The sequence below is a fragment of the Pseudonaja textilis genome, chromosome 13, assembly GCF_049901715.1.
Source record: "Pseudonaja textilis isolate UNSWEBS1 chromosome 13, rPseTex1.2, whole genome shotgun sequence".
NCBI classification, from domain to species: domain Eukaryota; kingdom Metazoa; phylum Chordata; class Lepidosauria; order Squamata; family Elapidae; genus Pseudonaja; species Pseudonaja textilis.
In genome coordinates this window covers 239,439-265,153 of record NC_142002.1, presented here as the reverse complement: position 1 = coordinate 265,153, position 25,715 = coordinate 239,439, and the positions used below count along the sequence as shown (strand labels likewise).

At 54.4% G+C, this 25,715-nt stretch overlaps 1 protein-coding gene across 1 annotated transcript; it reads right to left on the bottom strand.

The window, feature by feature from the left end:
* Positions 1 to 491: 491 nt before the first annotated feature.
* Positions 492 to 25,351, bottom strand: TP53BP1 (tumor protein p53 binding protein 1). Its single transcript, XM_026709442.2, has 23 exons — positions 25,106 to 25,351; positions 24,332 to 24,377; positions 23,386 to 23,576; positions 22,433 to 22,526; positions 21,944 to 22,035; positions 21,040 to 21,143; positions 19,842 to 20,532; positions 17,618 to 17,716; positions 17,116 to 17,331; positions 16,814 to 16,865; positions 16,584 to 16,676; positions 15,508 to 15,964; positions 9,908 to 10,060; positions 8,583 to 8,830; positions 7,920 to 8,090; positions 7,441 to 7,841; positions 7,147 to 7,338; positions 6,779 to 6,964; positions 6,446 to 6,631; positions 4,658 to 4,752; positions 1,428 to 1,627; positions 1,109 to 1,254; positions 492 to 808 (listed from the first exon to the last, which is right to left on the bottom strand). Exons 1-23 carry the CDS (start codon positions 25,275 to 25,277, stop codon positions 624 to 626), a joined length of 4,470 nt encoding a protein of 1,489 aa, XP_026565227.1. The 5' UTR covers positions 25,278 to 25,351; the 3' UTR covers positions 492 to 623.
* Between the last annotated feature and the right edge of the window lie 364 nt (positions 25,352 to 25,715).

The window sequence follows — 25,715 nt, the reverse complement described above, 5'->3', positions numbered from 1 at the left end:
AGGAGAAGCACTTTTAATTGTTCTGGCTTCACAAATTCTAGAAAGCAAACCAAACTTTTGGTAGCTATTCCACCTTAACACGCTCCCTCCTTGTGTTTGCAGCTCTTCAAATCAGCTTTTCTAAGTATACTCATTGAGATTGGTTTGTGCTGCTTTTAACAAACTTCCTCTTGAACACCTGGGACTCAGCAGGTTCGTCTGGAACTTTTGTTGCAAGAAACCTCCTGCTGGAAAAAGGGAGGAAGGGGACCCAAGTTTGGAATTTCCCAGCCTCGTGTTGTGTACCATGAGCACCTGCACTAAATTTCTCTGTGTTCACACCACATAGCTTCTTGCCTTGTGAAAACAAATTCTATCATTCATACCGGGGGTCTCCAAACTTGGCAACTTTAAGACTTGTGGGCTTAACTCCCAGAATTCCTTGGCCAGTATGGCAGGAATTACTGATAAATTCTTCCATGGTGCAAGTAATAGTATAATAATGACCAAGATAAGAAATCACCATTTATTTTATCATAAAAGTTCACATTAAAACTATATACAAGCACACCATGCATAAGTCAAACACCACGAAAAAGTTTAAAATCTAGAGAATGAAAATGCCACAAAGCAAAATGGGAGCTTCAACAGGGGACGTAATCATGTTGATACTTCGGGTATTTAAACCCAGCACACTCTCCAGCAATGAGGCTCTGGATCACCCACTCCTGGGTTACTACTGGCAGCTGTAATGCTTTGGCACAGGGCACCATGGCAGCCGGGCAGGAGGCATCCGTCACCACCACATCAAACACGCCCAAACTCACATCTAGAAGAACGGGAGGAAACGATGATGGTCAGTTTCTAGTATTGCGTCTCTCACGCTTAACACTTTCCCATGAAACCGTGATCTCGCAGCAGGAGATGCGCCCAGTTTCTCAAAGGATCCGAAGAATCCTTTTAGAATAGAAAAGGGGGCGGTTAATGTGTTTCTTAGGCCAAGCCCTTCCTTACACAGAGGCAAAATACGCCTTCAACTGGGGGGGGAGAGTTGTTCCAGCCCCTCTAAAAAGCACCCGAATAGCCGTTGGCCCCCCGTCCCCAGAGAGCCGCTGGCAGCTGCCTGCACCTTTCTTCCACGTGGAGGATTCCTGCTGCTTAACGGAAGCGGCTCCTCCCATCATCAGGATCTCGGACCAGAGTTCCAGGAAGTTTTGGGGCTCGTCAGACACCAGGAGCACCCTCAGCCTCTGGAAGGGGTTCTTCCGTGGATGCCTAGAAGGAAGAGCAGTGAGGCGTCTGGGATACACACTGGACACCGGAGATGTTCCTGCTGGGCTGGGATAGCAATGTCTCCCCCCGCACACACGCACACACACACACCCCCCCCGTACTGAAGCTGGCCGGTTCTCCCAAGGCCGCCTCCCTGCCCACAGCCGGCCACTCACCACTCCAGCAACCGCTCTTCCTCCAGGCTGTAGCCAGCTGGCAGCAAGTAGTTCTTGTAGTTCTGAGTCTGATTGGCCAGGCAGCTGTCATGGACCCACATGTGGGAGACACACGGGATTCCCCGGGCAAGGCACAGGAAGTACTTCCGGGTGCGGCAGGGCTGGTCTGCTATCAGGAGGCACTCGTAGGCTGCGCTGCACTGGATCGAGGGGGGGGGGGTGTCACATTGGTGCCAATCCAGCCACAAACGGAGGTCGCCCCAGAGGTTGGGAAAAACAAGGGTGAGGCCAGCAGGCCAGAGGGAGGCCAAGAACGAATCTGGGCCTGCCTGAGTTGGAAGCCACACGGAAGGAGAACAGACGCTCTCGGTCCCACAGCAAAGCAAGCTTTGCCAGGCGGAGGAGGAGCATTCGTGGCTTTGTGCAGACTGCCCTGCGTCGGCTCCCGCTCACGGGCAACGTGCACAGCACAGTCCCGACTTTGTCCTTCCGGAAAGCCACCAAGACCCAGTTTTTACAGCAGACCCTTCGCTAGCCCCGAATGAGGGGCGCTCAAGACTAGCCCTCCAAAATGCCTGCTGTGACGACCCCTCACAAAGACATCCCTGCCCCCAAAGGGGGATTGCCTGGCACCACCCTTGGCCGCACTGGAGTTGCTCAAGGAGGGCAACTGGGAGCGCTGGAGCTGCTATGACTAAGTCATGGCCCGCCTCCCTTTCCATCCAGATCGCTTAGCAGTGGAAGTTCTGGCCCCAATTACTGTTGTCGATCAAAGGCTTGCTGATGGCCAGCACTGTCCCGTCTCTCTTTCTCTGGCCGGCAGCCTCTCCCTTTCTTCCTGAAGCCACTAAGGCAGATGCTGGTCTGGCCATTCGTGGTTTCAGAAGCCAGGAAGGCCGCATCCCAACAATGCTTGGGAAGAGAATCCTGCAGCACAAGCCCTGCCAGGAAGCCTCAGCCAAGTCCTTAATCGGGCAATGTTTGATAGATGCCGGAGTGCTCCACGAAGGTGACCATTCACTCCCAACTGAATAGAGGCAGAGAAGAGGGCTGCATTCATTACCTGAGATCTTCCTTAACTGGGCTTTTCACTTCAATCTGAGATGATTCACTTATAACTTGGACCACGGTGGCCCTGGGCCTTTTATTTGGTTGAAGTTGGTTTTATTTAAGGAACCTTTATTTAATGAAACAACTTGATTTAAGTGCTACAAATTATTACTGATGTTCCTTCCATTTGCATCTTTTAACCCCATTCAAAACATAACATAGCTTGTCATGAATGCACAAAGAATGCACTGAATATTGGATATATGCGTCAAATTAACCGTAATTTTAAAATCCCTGAAAATAGAGAGAACTTTCCCCCCATTTGCATCAGCTACTCTGTGGGCAACTGTCTTCTTTTTACAAGAGCAATTTCTTGTCTCTTTACTTATAACTGTTAGGCTTTGCAAGTCCCTTTGGTCAGCTTTATGCTCTGAAAGATGGGTACAAGCCCCCCAAATAGCCCAGCGCAGCCTGGGACCTGGCCAGCTTCCCTTTCATCACCGAACAAACAGCTTCTGCCCTTGGATTATTATTTTTTCCTTCAGCACCTTTCCCTGGACATTTTGCCAGGCCTGCAATTCAGGAGGCATCGTACAGAGCAACCTGCCTCTTTCCCCGCGAAGGTTATTTCCCAGCAGGACGTCGCAATATTCTGCTGCCTGCCTTTTGGTTTTAGGGCTAAGGTGGTGTGAAAACAACTTGATCGACGGGTGAGGAGAGGCTCCCAGGGGAGGGTCAGTTAAGGTCACTGCTGCTGCAGCTGCTGCTGATCTTGCTCATCTGTGGATCAAGGCTGACCAGACCGGCATCTGACCGGCTGAGCTGCTACGGGGAGGCTCTGCTAACAGGCGCTGGCAAGGCTGAAAGAACCACCTGAGCGGCCTTTTTTCTTTTTCGGCCCAGGTCTGATTGTTCCTCAGAATCTCTCTGCCTTATTTATCCAGCTCTTTCTCACATAGAGGGTGAAACTAAACTTTGCACACAGAGGTTTCAACGCCAAAAAATCCAGCAGCATCAGGAGGGCAGGTGCCAGGAAGAAGCCGGGGGAGATCACCCTGAATACCCAACTCCACCTCACCCAAAAGCGGGAAAGGGCGGGCAGCGGCAAACGGAAACACCTGAGATTTGGGACAAGCACAAAAGGCAGCTGAACCCAAGACTGGAGGGCAGGACACAACCTGGCGAAGAGGAAGTTCACTGAAGGTTGTGTTGTTGTTGTTGTTGTTGTTTGGGGTGTGGGGGCTGCTGGCGTCCTGAACAACCTCAGAGGTCAACCATGCTGTTTTTGCTCTTCACGGGTCAAGCGCAAGCTGCCCTTGAAGGCTCGGGGGCCTCCCTCCGCCAGGGCCCTCCAGCCACAGTGCTGGTTGTCCTCAGGGCCGCCCTTGCTAAACACGAACAAGCGGGACACGGCCTGGAAATCAGAGCAGGCGCTGCCCAGCACCCTAAAGCGGCCCCTGCGGTTTTACTCCGCGCGTTGCTGCCAACTCCTGGAGGTGGTGCTCATCTCCCTTTTGAGGCCGCTGAGCCAAGCATGGTCGGAAGACATTTCCGCAGTCATGTGGCCAGCATGATGTCAAGCGGTGCTTATTTACTTCCTCGCATTTGCAGACTTTTGAACCACGAGGCGGGCAGGATCGAGAGCGAGGATGGGAGCTCACCCTATGGCCTGATGCTTGGGTCTCAAACCTGGGCTGCCAGCTTTCTAGCCAACAGGCCCAGCAGCGCCTCAAGCACGGAGCCCTCGTGCCACCCCTGACACTCCAAAGGCCTGGGAGAACCACTTTCCCACCGAGATACCCGGGCAGACATAGAAAACCCACCCACCCCCCAGTCACAAAGTCACGATTATAACATGTGATCACCAAAGTACTGGGGACTTTTTGTAGCCCAAAACGGCCAAGTCACAGGAGCCTACAGAAGCCGCTACAAAAGCTGGTGGCCGCCAAAAGCATACAACCATTTACCGAAGCCCAAAGCAGATCTGGCTCACTCATGCAGCCTGAAAACAGCGCAAAACAAACCCCTTCTTCAGGCATCCCCGAACCTTGTGGAGGGAGGGGGACACTGTGCCTTCTGGGTGTGCACTTGCATCAGCGGGTTTTGCTCACGGCTCGTCTCCCTGCCCTGTTATGAGCACACACACACACACACACACACACCCCGCCCGGGACTCTGACCTGGCTTTCATTGAAGTCTTCTAGGATGAAACCTCCTCCTGCTTGGAGCTGCAGCTCAGTGTAGGGTTTGTTGTAAGGTACTCTCTCCACTAATTCTGGAATAGGGAAGCATATTGGACAGGTCTTACTTTTCCTTCAAACCAGCATTGCATATTCGCCTCACACCTGCGAGGAGGCCTCCAAGCGGACTAATATCAAGTTCGTTCGTGGGAACAATTTTCTTCCCGTAGGCAGGCAGGCGCGCGCGCACACACACACACGCCTCTGGGCCTCAGGCTGGATTGCAGTGGTTGCTAGAAGGTCTTTCTTGTAGGCCACCTGTGTCAAACTTGATTTCATTGAGGACCACATCAGGACTGCATTTGACCTCCAAGAGGGAGGGGGGGGCCCACATGGCCAGGGTGACTCACGTCAGGGGCACCTGTGGTGTCCAAATGCTAAGGGAGGCCTTCCCTCAGACCCTCCCTCACTCTCATTGTAACCTTCCTTCCATTTTTCCTTCCCTCTTCCTTCTGCCTTCCTTCCTCTCTTCTCTTCCCATCCTTCCTTGTTTTTCTTTGTCTTTTCTCTTTCCCTTCCTCCTTTCCTGTCCCGTCTTGCATGCTCAAATGCACAAGGGGAAACATTTCTCTTTTTGTTTTTAGTTTGTTTTGCTAGCCCTCTGCCAGCGAAAACAGAGCTAGGGAGGGCTGTGTACCCCCCACCCCCCGGCTCCTGTACCAGCCGCAACGGCCTCCTGTACCCCTCAGCCAGCAAAAATGGAGCTGGGGGGGCGGGGGCTGTGTGTGCCCCTCCCCTGAGCTCCATTTTCGCTGGCTGAGGGCTACAGGAGGCCATTTTACTATCCTGTTCTCAGCGAGCTTTTCTTTAATGTTTCTAGTATTTTGAACTTTCATTGTTGGAGAACATCACTGATTTCTTGACATATTTCTGTCACCCAGAGGCCTCCCTCCTCCCCTCCTGGAGATTTAATCCAGCGGTGTTGAGGCGCCAGTTTTGCCTTCTAGTTCCAGCTCCTCCCCGTCCCACCTTGGGAGCCATCCTGGGACAGGGACCTTCCCTCCCTGCCTTTGAGATGCGCTTGGCCACACGTTGCTGCACTAAGGAAAATTTCACTCCAATGTAAGCATCGTGAAAGCAAGTGACAAAAAGGCAGAAGTTTCCCTCTCTCCCCAAATCAGAATTGATTTTGGTATCAGCACTTAAAGGTGGGCTAGGCTAGAAACCTTAACTCATATAGACCAATACTACTTTAATTGTAATGTTACCCTAGCAGAACCTTCTCTCTGTGCCTTCCTGGCCCCCACTGAGACGTTACAGTGAGGACTCTGCCGCAGACTCCAGCTGACCAGCTGCCTTTTAGCTGCCCAAAGTCTTGGCGGCAGCACTTCCTCTCCTGTTCCTGAGGGCCATTCCCACCTGGGTGGATTTTCCTTGGAAGAGGTGAAGGGCCAGGTGGGAACTTGTCCGACTGACCGGGGAAAACGAGGAATTTTTGGATCCAACCCAGAAAACCCTTGCAAAGGGACACCGAGACTTCCAGATAGAAGAAAGTCAGTCAAGGGGAGAGAGAGCTGCTGAGGTCGGTGGTTTGGCTTCAGTTTAGTGCAACATGTACAGGCAGCCATCAGCACCACCTTAATTCTGCCCAGGAGTTAGTAATATTTGATATATTAACATCCCTTTTAATGCAATACATCACCATCAAAGATCTACAATTAACTAGAGAAGGTTGAGTGTTCCGGAAGGACCAACGCACATTGACGCAAGCAAGCCAGGTTGCCTCACCTTCTTCTTCTTCGCTGCTCACTGCAGTCTTTGGGTGACCAGAAAGCTTCTCTGTTGCATTTGCCATGGAGAGAAGGAAGGCGTAGCCCAAAAAAAGGGTTTTGTTCTGGGGCAAAGGGCCCCATCGGTGATCAGGTGCCAAGTGATCACCTGACGGGCTTGCCATCTCCCTGGCATTTGCAGCTCCTGCAGACAGAGAGGAAGGTCAACTCCTGCCCTTTGCCAGCTCTTCCCAGGACGTCCCAGCATGTCACCGGAAGAGCACGGCCGAATTGCAGCCCCCCAGGCTCGGGAGACGGCAGCCGAGACCAGGGTCGCCTGGGCGAGCCTCACCTGTTTTCGACAGGGCCAGGTGCCGCCCCCGCTTGGCTGGGGACTGCTCCTCTTCTGAGACAGCGGCCAGTTTCCTTTTGCTGGAAAGGGGCTCCGGGCTCTTGCGGACAGGCGTGGTGGTGCTGCCACTGGCGGGGCTGGATGGAGCAAGGCTGCGTCTTTTCCGCTTTCCCTCCACCAGGTTATCTGGGTCCGCCAGGTAAAGCACAGTCAGCTTCACCTGACTGGTAAGCTGGGGGGCACAGGGCTGCCCCAGCCTCCCTGCAGCCCTCCCCCAGGGGCACAAAGGCGGGACTCTGCCCTGAGCTCTCCAGCCCAGCCCCTCCCACTCCGGCCACCCATCCGGGACTCCTGCCTCAGGGCCACACCTAGGCTGATGTCGGCGGCCCTGGTCAGAGGAGTGGCCGGCTGGCACGGGCCGAGTCCAAACTGCTCCCGGAGCCTGTTCCCTTGCTCCAAGGACAGGATAACCGCCGTCCGCCGGTACCACTTCTGCTGTCCGTCCTTCTCGACGCAATAGAACAGCTCCCCCGCCTCCTTCCGATGGCCCTTGACCACACCTGCAGCAAAGGCAGAGCTACAGGCCGAGGCCCCAATCCTGCTCCCTCCCCTTGTCCCGCCACCCCGAGTGACGGGTGTCTTCCGAACCAACAGGTGGTTACCTGCGCTGAAGTATTCATCCTCGGAGAGCGCCGTCACCTCCGTTTCCAGAGGGAGGGGGTCGCACAGGAGGACGTCTCGGGCCAGAACGTCGCATTCATAGCCATCGTCAAAGAGCAGTCTGTATTTGGCCCCGCCCACATCCTGCGTGATGGTCCCAGAGTAGAAGTAGCCATTGGAGGACCACTTGGCCACCACCCGGAGGCCCACCAGGCAACTCCCAGGGGGAGGGGGCCTGGGATCGTCAGAGGCGCTTGACTGCTCCTGCAGAGGGATTTCAGGGGAGCCACTGCGGCACCGAGGGGTCTCAGCCTGCTCCCGTCCCTCCAGATGTGGACCCAGGCCGGGCTGCCCATCCAAAGAGGCGCCGGCTGAAAGATCTGCCTCGGCCTGCATGGAGCCCCTGCAAAAAGAGCAAGAGGGATTACGGGGGGCCCAAAGACCTTCCAGGAAACCTCCGCTCCCATCGCTCCCGCTTTACCTTGCTCCGGTGGATCGGGAAGCGGGGCGGCCCCTTCGCCCTCGCCCACGGGGGGTGAGAGGTGCGCCTCTGCACTGCTGGTTGCTGGGGCCAGGGTCTCCCGCCTCGTCCCCCACGGCGGCCTTGCCATGGTCCCGATGCGCTGGGCAGAAGCCGGTCCCTTTCTTTGGGCTGGGAAGATAAGAGGCAGCTTAGTTTCCCCACAGGAAGCCGCTCAGGTCCATGACACACTGACCATGGATGCGAAAGCTCCTTTTCCCTTTGGAAAACCCTGGAGCTGGCTAAGCGCTCGGAGGTCTCCAGAAAAGTGTGTTGCTAACCAAGGCCAAAGGTGGACTACAAAAGGTGGTCGAGATGGGTGGCTAAAGAAACTGATTAAGTAAAGGACCATCTGATATTACTCTTCAGGACGGAGTTCGGAGGGAACTTTCAATAACACGGGTGGCCTTCACAAAGCTTTGCCAGACATCTGGACTCTTGACGTCTGTTTATCTGCCTCTGTGCTCAATAAGTTAAACTACCCTTAAGGTTTCAGAGCTCAGTTTTCTGAACTCTGGCACGAGCTTCTCTTGCAAGACATCAACTGACTTTCTCATGCCCAAGAACTTCCCAACCGAAGAACTCTGTGCAAACTGGCGGGCCATCTCCAAAGCCTCCACCCACCTTGGCTTCCTGGCCGTGGACAAGGCCGAGTCTTGAGAGCCTCTTCGTGGGCCTGCAGAGTTTAGGCGGCTGCGAGTGGCAGACAGAGCACTGCTTCCTCCGCTGGACGTCTGGTGAGGTCCTGACGCCTTGGAGGAGAAGGAGCTGAGGTCTCCAAGGTCTCCGGAGGTCGGAGAAAAGTCCCCTGTCCGGGAAGGAGAGACGTCCACCTCACACTCGTAGCAATCCACGTGGGGCTCTTCTCGCTCCTGAAACAGACCAGGCTCCAGATGCCATCCTCCTCATCCCCTCCCCCTCCACTTAGGCCCCCAGCCCTTCCCCCACCAACATCCGCCCTTCCCAGAATCCCTGCACCGTTTGATGGCATTTCGAAGGTACAACTCTGCTCACGCTCTGCTGTCATATAACAGCATATAACAGAGTTGGAGGTCTTCTAGTGCAGCTCTCTGATCAAGCAGGACACCCTGTACCGTTCCAGACGAACGGCCCTTCAATCTCTTCTGAAATAATAGATAGTTTCCCAGCAAACGCAGCCTCCCGTTTCATTCTCACCCCACGGATAAAAATGAAAAGCGTGCAAAACAGATTTTCTTTCCCGGAGAAAGGAGACATTTCGCATCCATTCCTACCTTAAATGGTAGATCTGGGCTGGGCTGGGAATGGCTTCCTTCCCCCAGCGCCCCCCCCCCCTTTCTCCTCTTTCTGGGTCTGAACGTGGCTCCCTTGGAGGGATGAGGCCCTCAGGGCGGGCAGCCTCAGCCTTTCCCACGGACGGGCTCAGGACCTTCCGCGGAACCTACAGGCCTGGCTTCTCATCAGGTCCTGGATCTGGGGGACACCCTCAAAGACACAGGCTTGGCTGGGAGGACCCAAATATACCAGAGAGTAGCGTTGCTACATTTCTATGTGCTCTGGAGGAGTGGAATATCCTCAGCCTGCCAAGAGATTAAATTGGGCCCAGGCAGGAGAACGTCCTTCCACCAATAAAGTCCTTCAGCTGGGAGGGATCTTCAACCATCGCTTTGGCTCTCAGGCAAATGGGGGGGGGGCTGCCCAGGCCTTCCAGCCTGACCTCCTCCACCTCTGACCCCTCCCTTTCACTCCCGTCCCCCCTCAGGGCCCCCCAGAATCCGGATCCTTCTGGATGTGGCTTGATTCACTTTGCAAGCAAAGATGGCTGTCCCTCTTTGGAAGAGAGCAGAGTACGGAAGAGCCACAGCCTTTGCCTCCGGGAGCCTCCAAAAGACGGACATCACCCTTGAAGAGATTGTGCCGAAAACCATGGGGTCTTCAGCGTTACTGGGGCCTCATTGGAAACACCCTACCTCAACCACCTGTCGTTCCACTTCGCTGCCATCTTTGTAGTAAACATCTGTGATGACACGTGTTATGAGGGTGCGCACTTCCCGAATTGTTCTCACATGGCGCTGTAGGACTCTACCTGCTGGTGGGTGGGGCAGTTCAAATTCTTCCTCCTTCTAAAGAAAAAAAGAAAATCCAAAATATTTCCAGACATCCTTTCATCAAAACCAAGTACGTTGGGTTTGGACTGAAACATTTACTAATTGACGACGGCATGTAAGCTGGCCGTTCTTGCTTCCAGTTCTAACCTGCCCCTAAATGTTCACTAGATTTAGCTAAACATAGTCCCAACAACCGCAGGTATCAAGTCTGGCCAATTGTGAAAGAAAGCTAAAAGCAGGATCAGAGCTGGCTGGCACTTAGATGGGAGCTTACCAGGAAATCAAAAGGCTACAAACTAGCCTGGCAAGTCAAACACATGAAAAAGTTGGCAAACCACCTTCAGGCTGCTTCATGAGAATTGCATGGATATTGCAATTGGGACTCCCCCCCCCCTTTTTTTTTTCATCTGAAGAGCTATTTTTAGACAACAGGGCCTGGGGTGCTTCTCAATTGAATTGCCTCTGGAAGTAGCTAGGGAGTATCACATTGTTCATAAATAGGATACCAGCTGATTCTCCTCCTAAGAAGCCAGAATCATAACCGCCATTTCATGCTAGATCTATGGCACCAACTTATTGGGGGGGGAAAACGAAACAAAGGATAAGAGTTCCTTGGTCTTCTCTGGGCCGGGCTGTTTTCTGGCAGACATTTCATGTGTGCTAGCAGGGAATGGGGTTTGCTCTCGGCTGAGGTTCTAGTCCAGTGGCTTCCCCTGTCAGTGTTTATGGGGTTGGTCTTACAAGTTCTTGGTTGGGCTGTTTACTGTTGGCTTGTTTGGCAGCGCCTTGGTTGCAGTATTGTTTACTTCTGGGTTGTTGGTCTGATGTTGACCTTGGTGTTAATCTCTGCTCATCTGGGTGCTGAGAGTTTTGGACCTTTTGTTCACTTCTTGCACAGTATGTAGCTGTTGTTTATGTGTCTGTTGGTGGCCAATTTGTCACAATGTCAGGCTTCCAGGAAATCTTTGGTCTAGGATGGGCACGGTTTCCCCGTTGAAACTAGGGTTAATTCTGTCCATGGGTTGAGATATGAAAGGTTTTTCATCGTGTCTACTGACTGCTAGTTGTGTTCATGGATGCCTTCTGCCCGTCCTCTGCCTGTTTGGCCTACATATTGGCCGTTGCCGACTTTCATTTCCACTGTACGTTGGAGATGATTCTGGGGCGGCTGGGGTTTTTTTTGTAACTTAGGATGCTTTGGAGAGCTTTACAGCTATATATAAACTTACAACCACAACTGAGCCCTACATTTCTGTCACTAAGCGAGAGAGTTAAGCGAATGTGTCCCATTTTACAGCCTTTCTTACTGCAGTTACTTAAGGGAATCACTGCGATTGTTTAGTAACACGGTTGTTAAACGAATCTGGCTTCTCCACTAACTTTGCTTGTCAGAAGATCCCAGAACACTACAATAGTCATAAATATGAGTCAGCTGCCAAGCAGCTCAATTTTGATCACGTGACCATGGGGATGGTCAAAAATGTGAGAAACCGTCATGTCACTTTTTTCGATGCTGTCGTAATTTCAAATGGTCACTAAATGAACTATGGTAAGTTGAGAACTTGTAGTTGGTTTATGTGCTACGCTGATGCCCTGTGGTTGTCATTGTCTTTTTGTAGTTTCTGAGCTGTTTTTGATATATGGCAGTGTTATTATCCCTTTTGCGGTGTGTTTGGGTTGTGGTTATGGTGTGTTAAGTGATCGGGCACTTTTTGCTGGAGTTGTGTGGATATCCATTTTGTTGGAAGGTGTGTAGATGATCTGTTTCCTTTTCCTGCTGTTCAGGGTTGCTGCAATGTTGGTGCATGTCTATATAGAGTTCTTATGCAGCTTCTCTTGCAGAGGTTGGGCGATTACTTTGGGGAACTGGCTCAAGAAAATTCTCCGTGACCTCACCAAGAAAGATCAAATTACCAAAGAGGAATAGGGACGGATGAGAAGCAGTGGACCCACCTTTCATGTTTCTACAGGTGCCCCCCAATACAGAACCTCTCCCTCCAGTTGTATCTTTACCAGGAACCCCAACCGGCAGAATCACAAAAGAATTAACCCAAAAGCCTCGGCACCTCACAGGGGGAAGCAAATACGCCATCAACTCCCCACGACAGGCCTTCAAAGAAACAAAGACACAACAATAGATGAGGATGAAATGAGGGTCTCATTTGCTGTCACAGACCTTTTCACATCCACAGAGCCAGAATTAAGTAAAGAATCCAGGACTACTTTGCTCCACGGACACCTGACCTAACCAAATACACCAAGACTGAAACACTCAAAATCATGGATCTTATCAACCTCAGCCTAACCACATACTTTCAATTCAATGGACAAACTTGTCAACAAATCAAATCATGAGATTACCACTTCCAAGACTCATAGCGAAAGTTTTAATGCAACATCTGGAGGCAATAGCACTCCCACAAATACAACCCCAAATATGAATCAGGTATGCAGATGACAACTTCACCATAATAAAACAGGACCAATTACAGAACACCCACAAAACCATCACCAACATTTTCAAAAGAATATGGAATATTAAAAGATTCCAAAACATCTCAGAAACTACCAACAGACGACTGCAACCACATAGTATCAGGATAGCACACAAACCAATTAAAGCTCTTCAAAACATCCTAAGTTATAAAAAAACAAAAACCCAGCCGCCCCAGAATCATCTCCAACGTACAGTGGAAATGAAAGTCGGCAACGGCCAATATGTAGGCCAAACAGGCAGAGGACGGGCAGAAGGCATCCATGAACACAACTAGCAGTCAGTAGACACGATGAAAAACCTTTCATATCTCAACCCATGGACAGAATTAACCCTAGTTTCAACGGGGAAACCGTGCCCATCCTAGACCAACGATTTCCTGGAAGCCTGACATTGTGACAAATTGGCCACCAACAGACACATAAACAACAGCTACATACTGTGCAAGAAGTGAACAAAAGGACCAAAACTCTCCCTGCCAGCAATCGGCACCCAGATGAGCAGAGATTAACACCAAGGTCAACATCAGACCAACAACCCAGAAGTAAACAATACTGCAACCAAGGCGCTGCCAAACAAGCCAACAGTAAACAGCCCAACCAAAAACCCTCCACTCTCTCTCCCACCAACCCTGGCAAGCCACTAGAACACGGGTGTCAAACTTGTGGCGTCACGTTGCCATCACGTGATGTATCACCATGTTTTTTGCCCTTCACGGAGCTGGGGTGGGCGTGGCCTGCGCACAACATTCTGGCCCATGGGCCGCCAGTTTGACACCCCTGCACTAGAACATCAACTGACAGCAAACCCCACTCCCTGCTAGCACTGATGATGTTACCTAGTTTAGGTCATGAAACATCTGCAGGAAAACCACCTGGTTGAGAGAAGCACGAAGGAACCTTCATTTCAAGCCTGAGCTGCAAATATTCTTTATTGATGAAACTGATAGAATCCAAGCCTTTTACACAGAGGAGACGTTAGAAAGCATTTATACCTAATATTGAGCATATAAGATTATCTGTGCTATTGACAAGTTTAATTCTGTATGATTCCTATTCAAATGCTCTATTTTCTCTTTTGGTTTTGTGCAGCACAGATGCTTAAAAATTATCACTTTCATTCAAATACATTTAAACTACAACCTACCTCAGTTCATCCATAAGTAGAATACAAGCAACCCCAAAGGCAGAAAACACAACAATAAAAACCTGTTGAAAAAAATGTTACGTATTTACCATTGCCATAACAACACATTAGCCAAAGGCCAGTCCAGTGAAAACTCCTATTTGTCCACTGAAGGTCACCAGAAAGTGGCCAAGACCAGCCTCCTTTGGGAAAGGTCCAGGTGACCCCAAGGAGCTTTGGATGCTGAGAGGACCTGGGAGGGCTTTTCCCAAACCTGACGCCGCTTCCATTTCCAGATAAAATAGCCAATGCTTTAGAGGCTCTAAGGAATCACTAAGTAAAAATGCTGTTGCACACTTGTGTAGCTGACACCACCGCTTGTGTCATTCAAACACCAAACGCTCCTTCATCTGCCAACCAGCAACTTCTCTATGGCACCCCCTATTTCTCACTGACTGGCTCAGCTGTGGTGGCCTACACCCCCCCCCCCGCCCCCGTTTCCCATCCAGAATTCATCTGCAGGGCCCCAGGTAGGTGGGGGGAGGGGAGAGAGCAGGGGCTGCTCTGATGGGCAGAGGGACGAGCAACCCAGGGCAGCCCAAGGCAGGTTAGGCGGGGGCCACACTTGATCTCACCCCACGTGGCCCATTTGCCATAGAGCCCCAGGGCCACACCTGCCGAGGGTTGCGGCCTCCTCAATCTCTACCACAAACCATAGAAACCACAGCCACAGAAGAGAGTTGAACCACATAAAAAGTCCACATTGTGGCCATAGCAGCCACACTGACAGGAGTGGTGGCCCTGAGAGAGGGAGCTGAGCAGGAATCCCGCAGTGGAGCTGCTCCTGCCAAAGACACTCGGCGGAAGGGAGCCCAGCCTCACTGCTCCGCCCACTCAAGAACCAGGAGGCCGAAGAGGACCACAAGACCCGCCCGCTCTCCCTTTCGGCAACCTCCCAGCCAGGAGAAGCAGAGGAGCCGCCCAGCCCCCCTCTGCCCGCCTTCCGGCCCCCCACGGACCGCAGGCAGCTTTCCAGACCTCCTGGCTGCTCCCAGCGTGACCGGCAGGGGCGGCTGCCAGCGCCCGGAGGGCCTGAGGCTCCAGGGACCGACTTCAGTACCCCACACCCGCCAGGCCAGGCCATTCCTTTCAGTAGTCAGGGCAAGGCAGGGCTCGTGGCTGTCCTGGTTCAGGGCCTGGTGACCCCGGTGTTATTGAACACGTCTCCAGCCTGGAACTCCAGGCTGTGCTGGCAAGATCCGTCCCAGGTCTCCCTCAGAACTCGCCTTCGCCCTAATGCCATCTGCCCCCCAGGGAGGTGCTCTGGCAGCCCAGCATGGCACCAGGACGCGGGCTTTGACTGCCCCACTCCCTGACCTGGGACAGTCTTTGGAGACCCCCTGGGAGCTGCAGCCAATCCAGAAAGTGCTGGCAGGACCCCCGCGGCAGGGCAAAGCCCCTCCTAAGCTCCTTACCTCCAGGAGGGGGCTAGGGAGAAGCGGACTGAGGGCAGTTTTTCTGGCACTTACTTTCTGCATGACTCTCTTCTCCCCCCACCCCCACCAGGGGCATTTCAAACACACACACACACCCCAGACACCCAAAGCTTTTGCCCGGCTGCTCAAGGGATGCATTGTTTGCCATCAGCTCCTAAAGAGAAACCTGCTGAGGATTTTCCAACTGAGGTACTTCAATGATCGTCTCCTGAAACATTCAACACTGGGATTACCCGATGGGTCTGAATATGCAAAAAGAAATGATTTCTCCTTTGTAAACTTCCCTGCTGCTGTCAGGTAGCTGCACTGGAGCTGCCTGAACTCCAGGTGGTCCCGTCCTTCCTCACCTGACTGGGCGAGGCCTCTGGGGGGCTTCCGGGCCGCCACATAAAGTCCCTCTCCGTTTGCACGCTGGCGCTGCACTGGAGGAGCAGAGGAGGGGCGGTGCTGGTGCCCACGTCCACCTGAGCGGGAGAGGCCGTCTGCGTGGCAGCTGAGATGGGGCCTGCTGGGTCTCCTTGGCGCTCCCCTGGAGCCTGGGGGCTCTTGCCACGGCTGGATCCCGACTCTGGGGCGGGCTTTTCTTCTGGGGCGCCCCCATGCCCCTCCTCCCCTCGCTGCAGCAGTAGGGCAACCTCCATGGCCTCTCCTGCCACTTCAGCACAGCCTTCCGCTCGCTCTGTAGCCACCAGCTCAGAAGGCGGGACTGGCCTGAAGCCCAAGGAGACACACTTCTGCTGATCCTTCCAGGTCCCTGGTGGCTCCTCTTCTTCTTGGGAACTTGGAAAATTGAACAAGTCACCCCTAAAATACAGGATAATGACAAAAAAGCAACTTTGTTGGATCAGATCCAATATCCTGTCTAATCTGATGAGCCAACAGGCCACGCTCCAACCCTCCAGCTTCCCTTGCATGGGATGCTGCCTCCAGGCGAGGTGGGGGCTCTCCCTTCCCGCATGACCCTTTATTTATGCAGTGGACATGCCGCCCATCTGACAGGCGAGCGACTGTGGGTGGGTGGCCCTTGGCTGTGAGCCAGCTGCTCCCCCACGGGGTCTATCCCAGAGGGAATCCTCTCAGGAGGCGCCAGGGCTTACCAGCAACTGACCACTCCCGTCTCCTCCCTTCCGCGTTACTCAACTTAGGTGCCGCAGCCGACTTGCCATGGCTACCTTCTCCCTAAAGCTGGAGCCCCCCAGGAGCAGCATAAAACGTGAGCCTGGACATTAGTCTCCGGCCAGATGGAACCGTTGCAGGGAGTCAAAGACGGCAACCCTCAAGGCTGACGAAACGCAGCAGAAAGTCCCAACCTTCTCAACAAAGGACCCAGCAAAGAGACCCAGAAAGACGGAGGCTGCTCAAAAGAGGGGAGTCCTCCGTCCCTGCAGAGGAAGCGGCCAGGAGGCCCCGGCTGGAGCCTTGCCTGAACAGGGGCGACGGCTGTCCTGGGCCCGGAGCCTTTTCTTCAGGGAGAGGGCCACAGACTCGAGCGAACACCGACGGCGTCTTCTGAGAACTGCAGACAGAGGGGAGAGGGGCGTCAAGGGCCAAAGGCCCCTGGAGCTTCCCTTCTCCCGCCACCCGGCACAGATCCCCCGACAAGGCAGAGGAGCTCGGGGCGGGGGCCAAACTCTCTCCTGCCAGAGGTCTTACCTGGGACTGGTTGCGGTGGCCAGCCCGTTCGTCCTTTCCCTGCCTTCAGGCTCTACGGGGAGCAAGGAGAAAGAGCAGAATACACCGACCTTCAAATAGGAGCCATCCTTTCTCCAAACAAGCCGCATTCAAGGCTTGTGGCCACCTCAATGACCCCTTTTCTCACCTGGGTGGGGGGGCATCCCAATCACTGGAGGCAACCGGGACACCCACCCCAAAAGAAGCCAAACCTCCCGGGCCACACACACACACACACACACACACACACCCTGGGGTCACCATTCCCGGGTGGCCTCTCTTACTCTCCAGGCTGAAAGGCAGAGGCTCGTCACTCTCTTCCATCACGGGGGTCACCAGGCTCCTACGCAGGGAGAGCCCCCCGTCCTCTTCACAGGCCACCACAGAACTCCCTGGGGGGCTCTCCTCCATGGCTGCCATGCCAGCCGAGCCAGCCCCCTCCAAGGCGCCGTCTCTGCCCTCTGGGCCAATCGCAGGGTGCTCTGGATCGCTTGCCACCACTGAAAGAAGCCAAGGAAAAGGGGGCCTTCAAAGGGGCTCCCGGGGCCTCGAAGGCCCTTCTCCTCTGCAAGGTCCGTGGAGACGTGTGCCAGCCTTGGCGCCTTCTTCCAGCACCACAGCTGCCGTCCGGGCAATGGGCCAACCAGGCCCCGAGGTACAGCTGGCAAAACGGCTTCATCGTTAAGGCAAAAATACCACGCAGAGCTTCAGCCCCCCCCCAACTCTCCCCCCAGAGGCTCCTGACAAACCCTCTTCCTGCCCCCACAGAATCCACCCTCCACTCACCGATGGGGGTGCTGTGCCTGGGGCCTTTCTTGTGCTGGCCCGCCAGAGGCGGGGTGAGGGCATCTCTCTCGTTCGCCAGTAAGACGCCAAAGGGTGGCTCTGAAATGACAGGCAGAAGGGTCCCACCTCCTTGCTTCTCTTGCCTCCATCCCAAGCAGCCGTCCTCCAAATGGCCGCTATCGCCCTGGGTCAGCCCCCTCGGGGGGGGGGGCAGACTCTGCTGCACTGGCCCACCGGCTGCCTGTTGGGCAGGAGTTTCTCCACGCCCCATTTTAGGGCTGAGCATGAGGGGGGACGTGGCTCTCCCCACTCCTGGTCCAGCCCTTTCCCTCTCCACCCCACCGGAAACGGCGCCAGGTTGCCACGGGCGCAAAACCTGGCATGGCGACCATGGGGGAATGACCGGTGAAGGTGACAGAACTTTCAGAACTGACCTGGGCGATCAGGGATAAAATAAGCATCATTATAACAAAAGACCTTTTATAAACTTTTTGCTAAAAAGGGCAGATATTCAAGGGGGGTTTCTGGGTTTGCTAACTGAAAAATGGGTTGAACCCAGAAGGGAATCAAAGAGGGAGGGACAAGAAGATCGACAGGTAGTCCTCAATTTACAACCACTGGTTTAATGGTCGTTCAAAGTTACAATGGCACTGTAGAATAGAAGTATTATGCCCAAAGAAATTGCATGGGCTTCATGGAAAGGGGCAGGCAGAGAGGCAACCAAAGATACCCGTTCCTGCCAAGGGGAGAAAACTCAAAAGAGTTTTGGACAAAAACAGTCTCTCCAACGATGCCTCCATCATCCCCCAGCAGCAGTAAGAGAGAAGAACCGCCTGGGGTGGGCCGAGGAATCCCAGCCTGGGACTCCGGCAGCTCCGCTTCCCCTGTGCTGCAGCCGGCCTGGGAACTGCAGCCCACAGACAGGAGGGCCAAGGGGGATGCTTGCTCTACTCAGAGGAGGAGAGAAATCCCCGTTCAGAGGCCTTCGGGAGGTTCAGCGGACCGGGTGGACCGCCCAAGGAAGAGGGCAGGGAAAGGGGAAGGGAGTTGAGATGGCGACTTAAGGGAAGGTGGGCGGCCTGCGAGTCTAATGAAAGAAATGAAACCGTAAGAATAGAAAGAGAATCTGCTTTGAGTTCAAGCAGAGTCAAACAAACATACAACACTGAAAAGAGCACAAGACCCACAGAAGAACTTCTTCCTAGAAGACCTCCAAGGCCCCTTTCTAGCCCTATAACTCTATGATTCTGTCTCTCTGAAGGGGCAGCTCAAAGAGAGGAGAGGCAAAGGGCTCGGCTGCTCGGATGGAGCCGAAGCCTGAAAATGGAAGCAAGAACGGGGGCTCAAACAAGGAGGGACCGGGTTTCTTCAAGAAGATTTAAAATCCTCCAATCCAAGACTAATAGGAGTCACTTCAATTTCCTGAGCTAAACAAACAACCGTGCTGAAGAAACAAAATTAATTGGACTAGATCAATGTTACTCCAGTGACCTCACGGACTGAAACACTTAGCTCCAAATCAGTAACCAGAGCAGAAAAACTGCAAGGTTTTAGGCAGAGGAATTAACATATTGGAGCCAACGTGCTGAATGCGAGAAAAGAGCCAAAGGGTTATGCTGCTCAAAGAAACGCTGAAAAAGAGTCCGTCAAGAGTCTCCCGTAAAAGAAAGCGAGAGAAGCCTTCATAAGCAGGAATCTGAATTGGGGACATTTTAACTGCGGGACAAGAAATTCTGGAGGTCCTTATGGGAAGATGAGGATCGCTAGCCAAAAGCTACCCCGTTTGAAGTCTGACCTTCATGAGCTTCACTTCGAGTCTAACCAAGTCTTAGGAATAGCAAGGATTCACATGTAGGGCAAACTTGTCTGTGTGCCTGGTGAGTCAGGCAGGGCCATGACCGCCCTCTCGCTGTGCCTGGAAGCTGTTCAGGGAGCAACAGGCCGAAACTGAGCCCCGGCAAGAGGGAAGGGCTCTGGGCTTGGGGCTCATTGGTCCATGGACAACTGTCCTCTCTGGTCCTGGACGGGGGGGCCCAGCTCCGGAGGAACCCACAGCATCACCTGGCACCTTGTCTTCTAGACCCGAATCATTCCCAGGAAGGGCCCTGGGGCTCCCCCGACTTTGCTCCGGGCAGACTGCCTGGTCCCTGCCAAGCAGCCCCGCTCCCCGCACCCCAGCCAGCTCTTCTCTGGCAGGCATTGCGGCCCTTGGGGCGGCCCCTACCTGGCGGGGCATGGGCACGCAGAATCTCTCCAGGAAAACTACCAGCTCTTCTCTGGGACTGCCTGCTCCCCTGCTCCGGCTGGGGCTCAGAATCGGTCTGCTTCAGCATCGTTCCAGGATGGACCCTCCGACTCAGGCTCTGCACTTCCAGCCCAGCCTTGCTGGGATGATCCAGAGGAGCTTGCGCTAGCTTTCCTGACTCGCCAGTTACCTGTGGATCGTTTGGGGGAAAGGCTTCCCCGAGTGCAGAGCATTCTGCTTGCTCTACGGCTTGGGAAATCGTCAAACGAAGGGAAAGCCCTTCATCCAGCAACGTGGCTTCTTCTGGCTTTTCACAGGGAGTCTCTGGGACAGCTTCACCCTCCGGGAGCAAAGAGGCCCTGCTTGGCACGCCGCCTTCCTGGCCAGGGTCACTGCAAGGGTCGTCACCAGGGGAAGTCTCCTCGTCAGCCTCCTGTTCACTGCAGTCCTCAGGCAAGCGGAGCTTCTCCTCCAAAGCACGCGAAGCAGCATGGCCGGTGGTCTTCCCCTCCTCCGCTGGGGTCCCCGGACTGCCTTGACTGGCCGAGAGGGCCAGGACACAGTCGTCCTCTCGGGAAGCCTCTGCCAGGGAAGCCTCGGCAGAAGGTCCTCCTTTCTCGGCTCCTGTCTTACAGCCTTCCTCCAGGCTTGGAGTGGGGAGAAAGGTGTCCTGCAAAGGAAAAGGAAAGGGGTGCCATCCCTCCGGCCACTCTGCAGCCCGGAGCCGGCTGCCTTCGTGGCCGACACCGAGCAGGACCATAAAACCGCATCCTGTGGCTCCCAAGTGAAATCCTATGGCAGACTAGCTATCCCCGACAGACCCTTTTTAAGGAAAAGTCGACAGAAATTTCCCCTCCGGAGATGGGGCTATAGTGCTTAGAATGCAGGCTACCTCGGCTGACTGCCAGCAGTTTGGCAGTTCGATTCTCCAGACTGACTCAGCCTTCCCTATTTCTGAGATTCGTAAAAAGAGGACTCAGGTGGTTAGGGGGGCTGTAAAGCACCGTGAAGCGTTATTCAAGTCTAAGTGCCATTGCTATTCCCAAGCTGACCACTGGACCTTCAGAATGTTTTCTGCTCCAGAAAAGGCCTTTCGGAATATGACAGGCTCACTGGGCTATTTGCCTGGCTGCTACCCGCATTCATAGCAGCAGCAGCAGCTCAGGCAGTCACTCACGTGAGAGAACTCGGGCTGGGATGGCAGCACAAAAGCATCTTGAGACCCTGGACCAGAGCCCTGAAGGGTGCCTGCAGTCTCCAACGGTGGGCTTTCCTGCTTTCCTAGTTAGAATTGTGAAAAAAGTGGAGACTATTAGCACCTCTAGGAAACTGACACCACTTTTGACTGCTGTAATGGGGCCATTCTTGAACAGTTTCCCGGAAATTTCACTTCGTTCACTTGGTCCAAATGCAGCAGCCTGGTGCAAGTACAGATTTGCACACCCTTCACCTTTCTTGCGGGAGCTGCACTAGTTCATAATCTGCTTCTGGGCCCAGTTCAGAATTCACAATAACGTGCTGGTTGTCACCTTCCAAGTCCTACAAGGCTTGGGGCTTATGGGAAGGACTGCCTTTTCCCACTTACGTCCATCTGACCCAGCAGAATGGGGGAGGCAGAGTATGTGACAGGTCTCCTTTCTTAAGGAGGTTCATCTAGTGGAACCAAGAAGAAGAGCCTTCTCCGTGGTGGCTCCCTCCTTCATAGTCTTCCAAAGGACTCCTTTGAAGACATGGTTTTGCCAGTGGGCCTGAGGACCCGAGGGTGATACGGAGCCCACGAAATGGTTTGTGGGTTGTTGTTGCCAGGGAGGCAAGTGGGGCTTATGGGCTTATTGGAGGCTTTACTATCGTGTGTCTCCCGAAGTCATCGTGAATGAGTTGGACAGCCATATACATTTTATAAACAAATAGAAAACAAGAAAGCCTCGTGGCAAATGAAGGGAAAACGGACTACTCCGCTGTACTGCCATTCCTAAGTGTAAGATCAAGTCAGTCCTCAGAGCCTCTTCCTCCCCCAAGAACCAAGGGGGGAACCGGGACATTCCCAAGTGTAACTAATCTGGCAAAAAGGGACGGCATACCTCCTGCCTCCTGTTCAGTTGGGCTTCTGGGAAGAATAAAAGGCACTGGTTGTAAGACATCAGAAGTTGTTCTAGCAAGACCTGAAGCACAACTAAGGGGAGAGAGAACAGTGAACAGAGAAAGACCTCCACCATCTGCACCCCCGTCCCTCTACTTTGGCCAACAGAAGACAAGCAAAAGGCTGAAGAGCAGAGCCGAGTCCTCAGTCTTCAGCAGAGATGGCCAAACCATCTCAAAGCACGAATGTTCTGATTTCCAGATCTGACAGTACAACTTCAAAATGGACTGCAAGTAATCTCAAGTTTAGAGCCAGCCTTGAAGTATTTTCCACACCTCAAATTTTCAGAGAAGCGCAAGAACCCAAACAAAATCACGGAACACCAAAAGGAGAAAGAAGGAGCAGAAAAGCAAAGCAACTGGTTAGAAAAGGGATCCCAAAGAAAGACACCCATAAAGGCACCTCAACAGGCATCAAGCTTGCCACTTACTTGGAAAGAGGCCCTTGTCCAGAGAGCTGAAGGACGCGCAGAGGATCCGCTGGAGTGGATGATGGGGAACCTGCCTCTTCCAGTCTGCCTTGAGCTGTTCCAATTGCATTAAAACACGGAAGAGAGACGCTTCAGAATCCAGGTCCCAGCTGTTGGGGCTGCTTTCCTGCACCTACCCCAAACTGCAAAGGACCTTGGACCCTCCGCATGGCTGCTAGGAACACTGTGGCTGGCTGGAAGAAGCTTCCCATTCTCCAGCACTGAAGAAATACCTTCCCCTGAAGAGGCTGCTTCCTGGGGAGCCAGTCAGCTGCTCCGGGCAGGTCAGGAAAAAAATCTAGCACCCAAGAACTGGGGCTCTCCAGATGCCACAGGGGAATGACGAGAATCCCTCTGCTCTGAGAAACCCACAGCCCTGTTTGTTACTTTTCTCAACATTGCTGATTCAGGTTACAACATACTCAAAGCTGTCTGAACAAGACAAGAGGGTAATGCTCCAATATTCACCACGGAACAACCTGTAGTTACAACAATACATTTATTTGCTGGAAACAGATACTTTGGTAATCCAACAAGTACAAATGGGCATTAAACATTCTCTCTGAAATGAAACCAGTACCCCCCCCCTTCCCGTCCCTGCACAATGGGGAGGGGGGCATGGCATTCAGCTCTAGGGCTCTACGCAGCAGGCGCAGGTTGCTCTCCACAAAGTCATGGTCCCATGACAGGACCAAGCGATATTCTATTCCACTTACCCTTAGCTCACAAGACATACAGCGTATGTGCCACGTCCCTCACCACCCTGCTTCAAATTAGTATTCATTTTGTGGGGGCCCAGACAGTCTCCTCTCTCAGTTATCACCCACTCCTCAAATACCGGGATAAGCAAAGCAGGCCAGCCTGACTTCGAAGTGGGAACAGTGAGCAAGAAAAAGATGACAGCCTCCCATCACCTGTTGAGCTATTCTGGCCAAACATGTCCTCCTGCGTAGAAGAGACAGGCTCAGCCTCCTCCAATGGCCAAGGACGAGGGTTCTTCACTGGCGGCGTCCTCTCCAGGAGGAGGCAGGCAGACCCTGGGCTCTCGGGAGTTTCTTTATGGGGCTGCATGATTCCAGGGAGACGGCTGGACACGGAGCTTGAACTGGGGAATTCAAGGGGAAACGTTTCTCATGGCCCAGCAAAGGTACCAACTTGTAACTTTGCAGACAGACAAAACAAATGGTAAACACATCAGATGTACAAGTCAGTCTCAGAGAATTTCTTTTCAATGACATTAAAAAGCTGCAAACCCAGGATTGAGAGAAATCAGATCACGTAGCCTCAAGAAGAGGGGAATTACGGTGGCACATATCAATTGCCTGAAGGGAGGCTACACAGGCCAACCACATCCTAGAGTAGAGAATAACAACAGTCCTGAGTTACAGGAAGGCAATTCCAGGTGAACATTAGGAAAAGCATCTTAATGGCAGGAGTAGAAACACAAAAGAAATTCTCTGCCTAGGAAAACGCCTTCGTCTGTCCATCCGCACGATTCCTTCCAACGCTCTGATTGTATCATTTCTCTTGGAAAGACCGTCTCCTGTAGTGGCTGCCCAACTGCCCTGATCTGGCCTGCTTACGTGCTCCGGGTTCCTCCAACAGCATCATCCCAGCAAGAGACCCTTCCCGGAAGCAATGCCTGCCCTCTGGAATGAGACCCCCGCCCCCCCCTGGAAACTGGGAGGCCCCACCCGGCTGTGGCTTAGAAGGGCTGTTCCTGCAGGCCTTTCACGAAAGAGAGGGACGCCCCATGGCTCCACTCTTTTCCAGGCGCCATTTGTGCCATCTCTGCTTTTGTTTTAGTTGTGGCGAGTTAGATGCCCAGGTGGGTGAAAAACAAATTTGACAGATATTTACCCTTTAGAATAATCACTGCTGGGTTTCCTTACGTCTGCAGGTGGAACTAAGAAAGAACCAGGAATGGAGGTTTGGTTACAAGCTATGAAATTGTCACCATGACTTTAGTAGAACCTGAGCTTCACCTAGAGCAAAGCAGCAGCCGGCCAGGCGAAGAAGGGCTGACCCCGGGCCCCCAGGGCCGCCCCTCCCCCCAGCCTCCCCCGCGGGAGCTGGGCGGCCTCCCGGGTCTTTCGAGACCAAGCATGGCATTCACCCAACGGGCCCTGTGGGTCTCACGGGCTGGCCTGGGCCTCCAAGCCGAACATTTCCCCACAACTGAAATGCAACCTTCCGACGGCGCCAGCCAAAGCCCCGTTCTCGGCCTCTTTGGAAGGCGGCACCTTTCCCGGGGCTCCCCCGGCACAGAAACCGCCCGCCAGCGGGGCAGGGGGGCGGGCAGCCCAACTTTAACCGGGGCCCTTCGGCCTCCGCGCCCCTCGGGGCCCGGGCACGAAATGGGCAGAGCCTGTGCCGTCCCGCCGCCGCCGCCGCCGCCGCCCCCTCCAAGGCTGCCTCTCCGCCCGCCCCGCCGACCCTCCGGAGCGGAGCGGAGCGGAGAGGCGCGCCGAGGCCCAGGGCTGCCCCCGCGGCCCTCCCGCACGTCGCCGGCCCGGTCCGGCTCTGGCCGCGCTCCCCGTCGGGCTGAGCGAGGGCGACGCTGCGAGGCGGGGGAGGCTCGGCCGCCGCCCGGAGAGGCCGCAGCGCCCGGGAGGCCGCGCCCCTCCCCCTTACCTTCGCCGGCCTCCGGGCACACCAGCGAGGGCGGCGGCGGCGGCGGCGGCTCCAGGACCGGGCTCAGCGCCGCTCCGCCCCGCTCCGGCTCCGGCTCCGGCTCCGGCTGCGAGTCCTCCACCAGCAGGCGAGGCGTGTCGGCCATCGAGCAAGTCGAGCCCGACGGGTCCATGGCGACGCCGGCGGCGGCAGGGCGGTGGGCGGGGCGACGTCGCGGCACTGCGCAGCCGCAGGGCGCTCGCGCGGCAAGCGCCCCCCTTCCCAAGGATGCATGGGCGCCTTCCCTGTGGGCACGTGCGCAGGCGCAGCAGGGCCCCGCTGGCGCCACGCCTCCGCGTCCTGGGCCGTTTAGCAGGGGCGGGGCGGGGCGGGGCGGGGCGTTCCGTGGGCGGGGCCTTCCCGGTCCTCTCACCTGCAGGCTCGGAATTCGCCCGGGGCCCCCGGGGGCTTCGCTCGCTGGGCCCGTCGCCACCGGCGGCGCTCCTCTGAAGTGGGAGTTCGGAGAGGAGGGCGCGATGCTGGCCCAACGTGTCGCCCCCTTTTCAAACCGAGGGCGAGATGAAGGCGGTGGTGGTTTGACCGTTGGTTCCAGGCAGGTAGCCCGGGGGCC

Excerpts from the sequence above, each read along its gene's own strand:
- TP53BP1 (XM_026709442.2), bottom strand. The coding sequence starts at position 25,277 with ATGGACCCGTCGGGCTCGACTTGCTCGATGGCCGACACGCCTCGCCTG. Across the intron at positions 22,527-23,385 it reads TGGCCAGAATAGCTCAACAG|CTCAAGGCAGACTGGAAGAG; the intron begins GTGATGGGAGGC and ends CAATTGGAACAG. Across the intron at positions 1,628-4,657 it reads AAGACTTCAATGAAAGCCAG|TGCAGCGCAGCCTACGAGTG; the intron begins GTCAGAGTCCCG and ends CCCTCGATCCAG.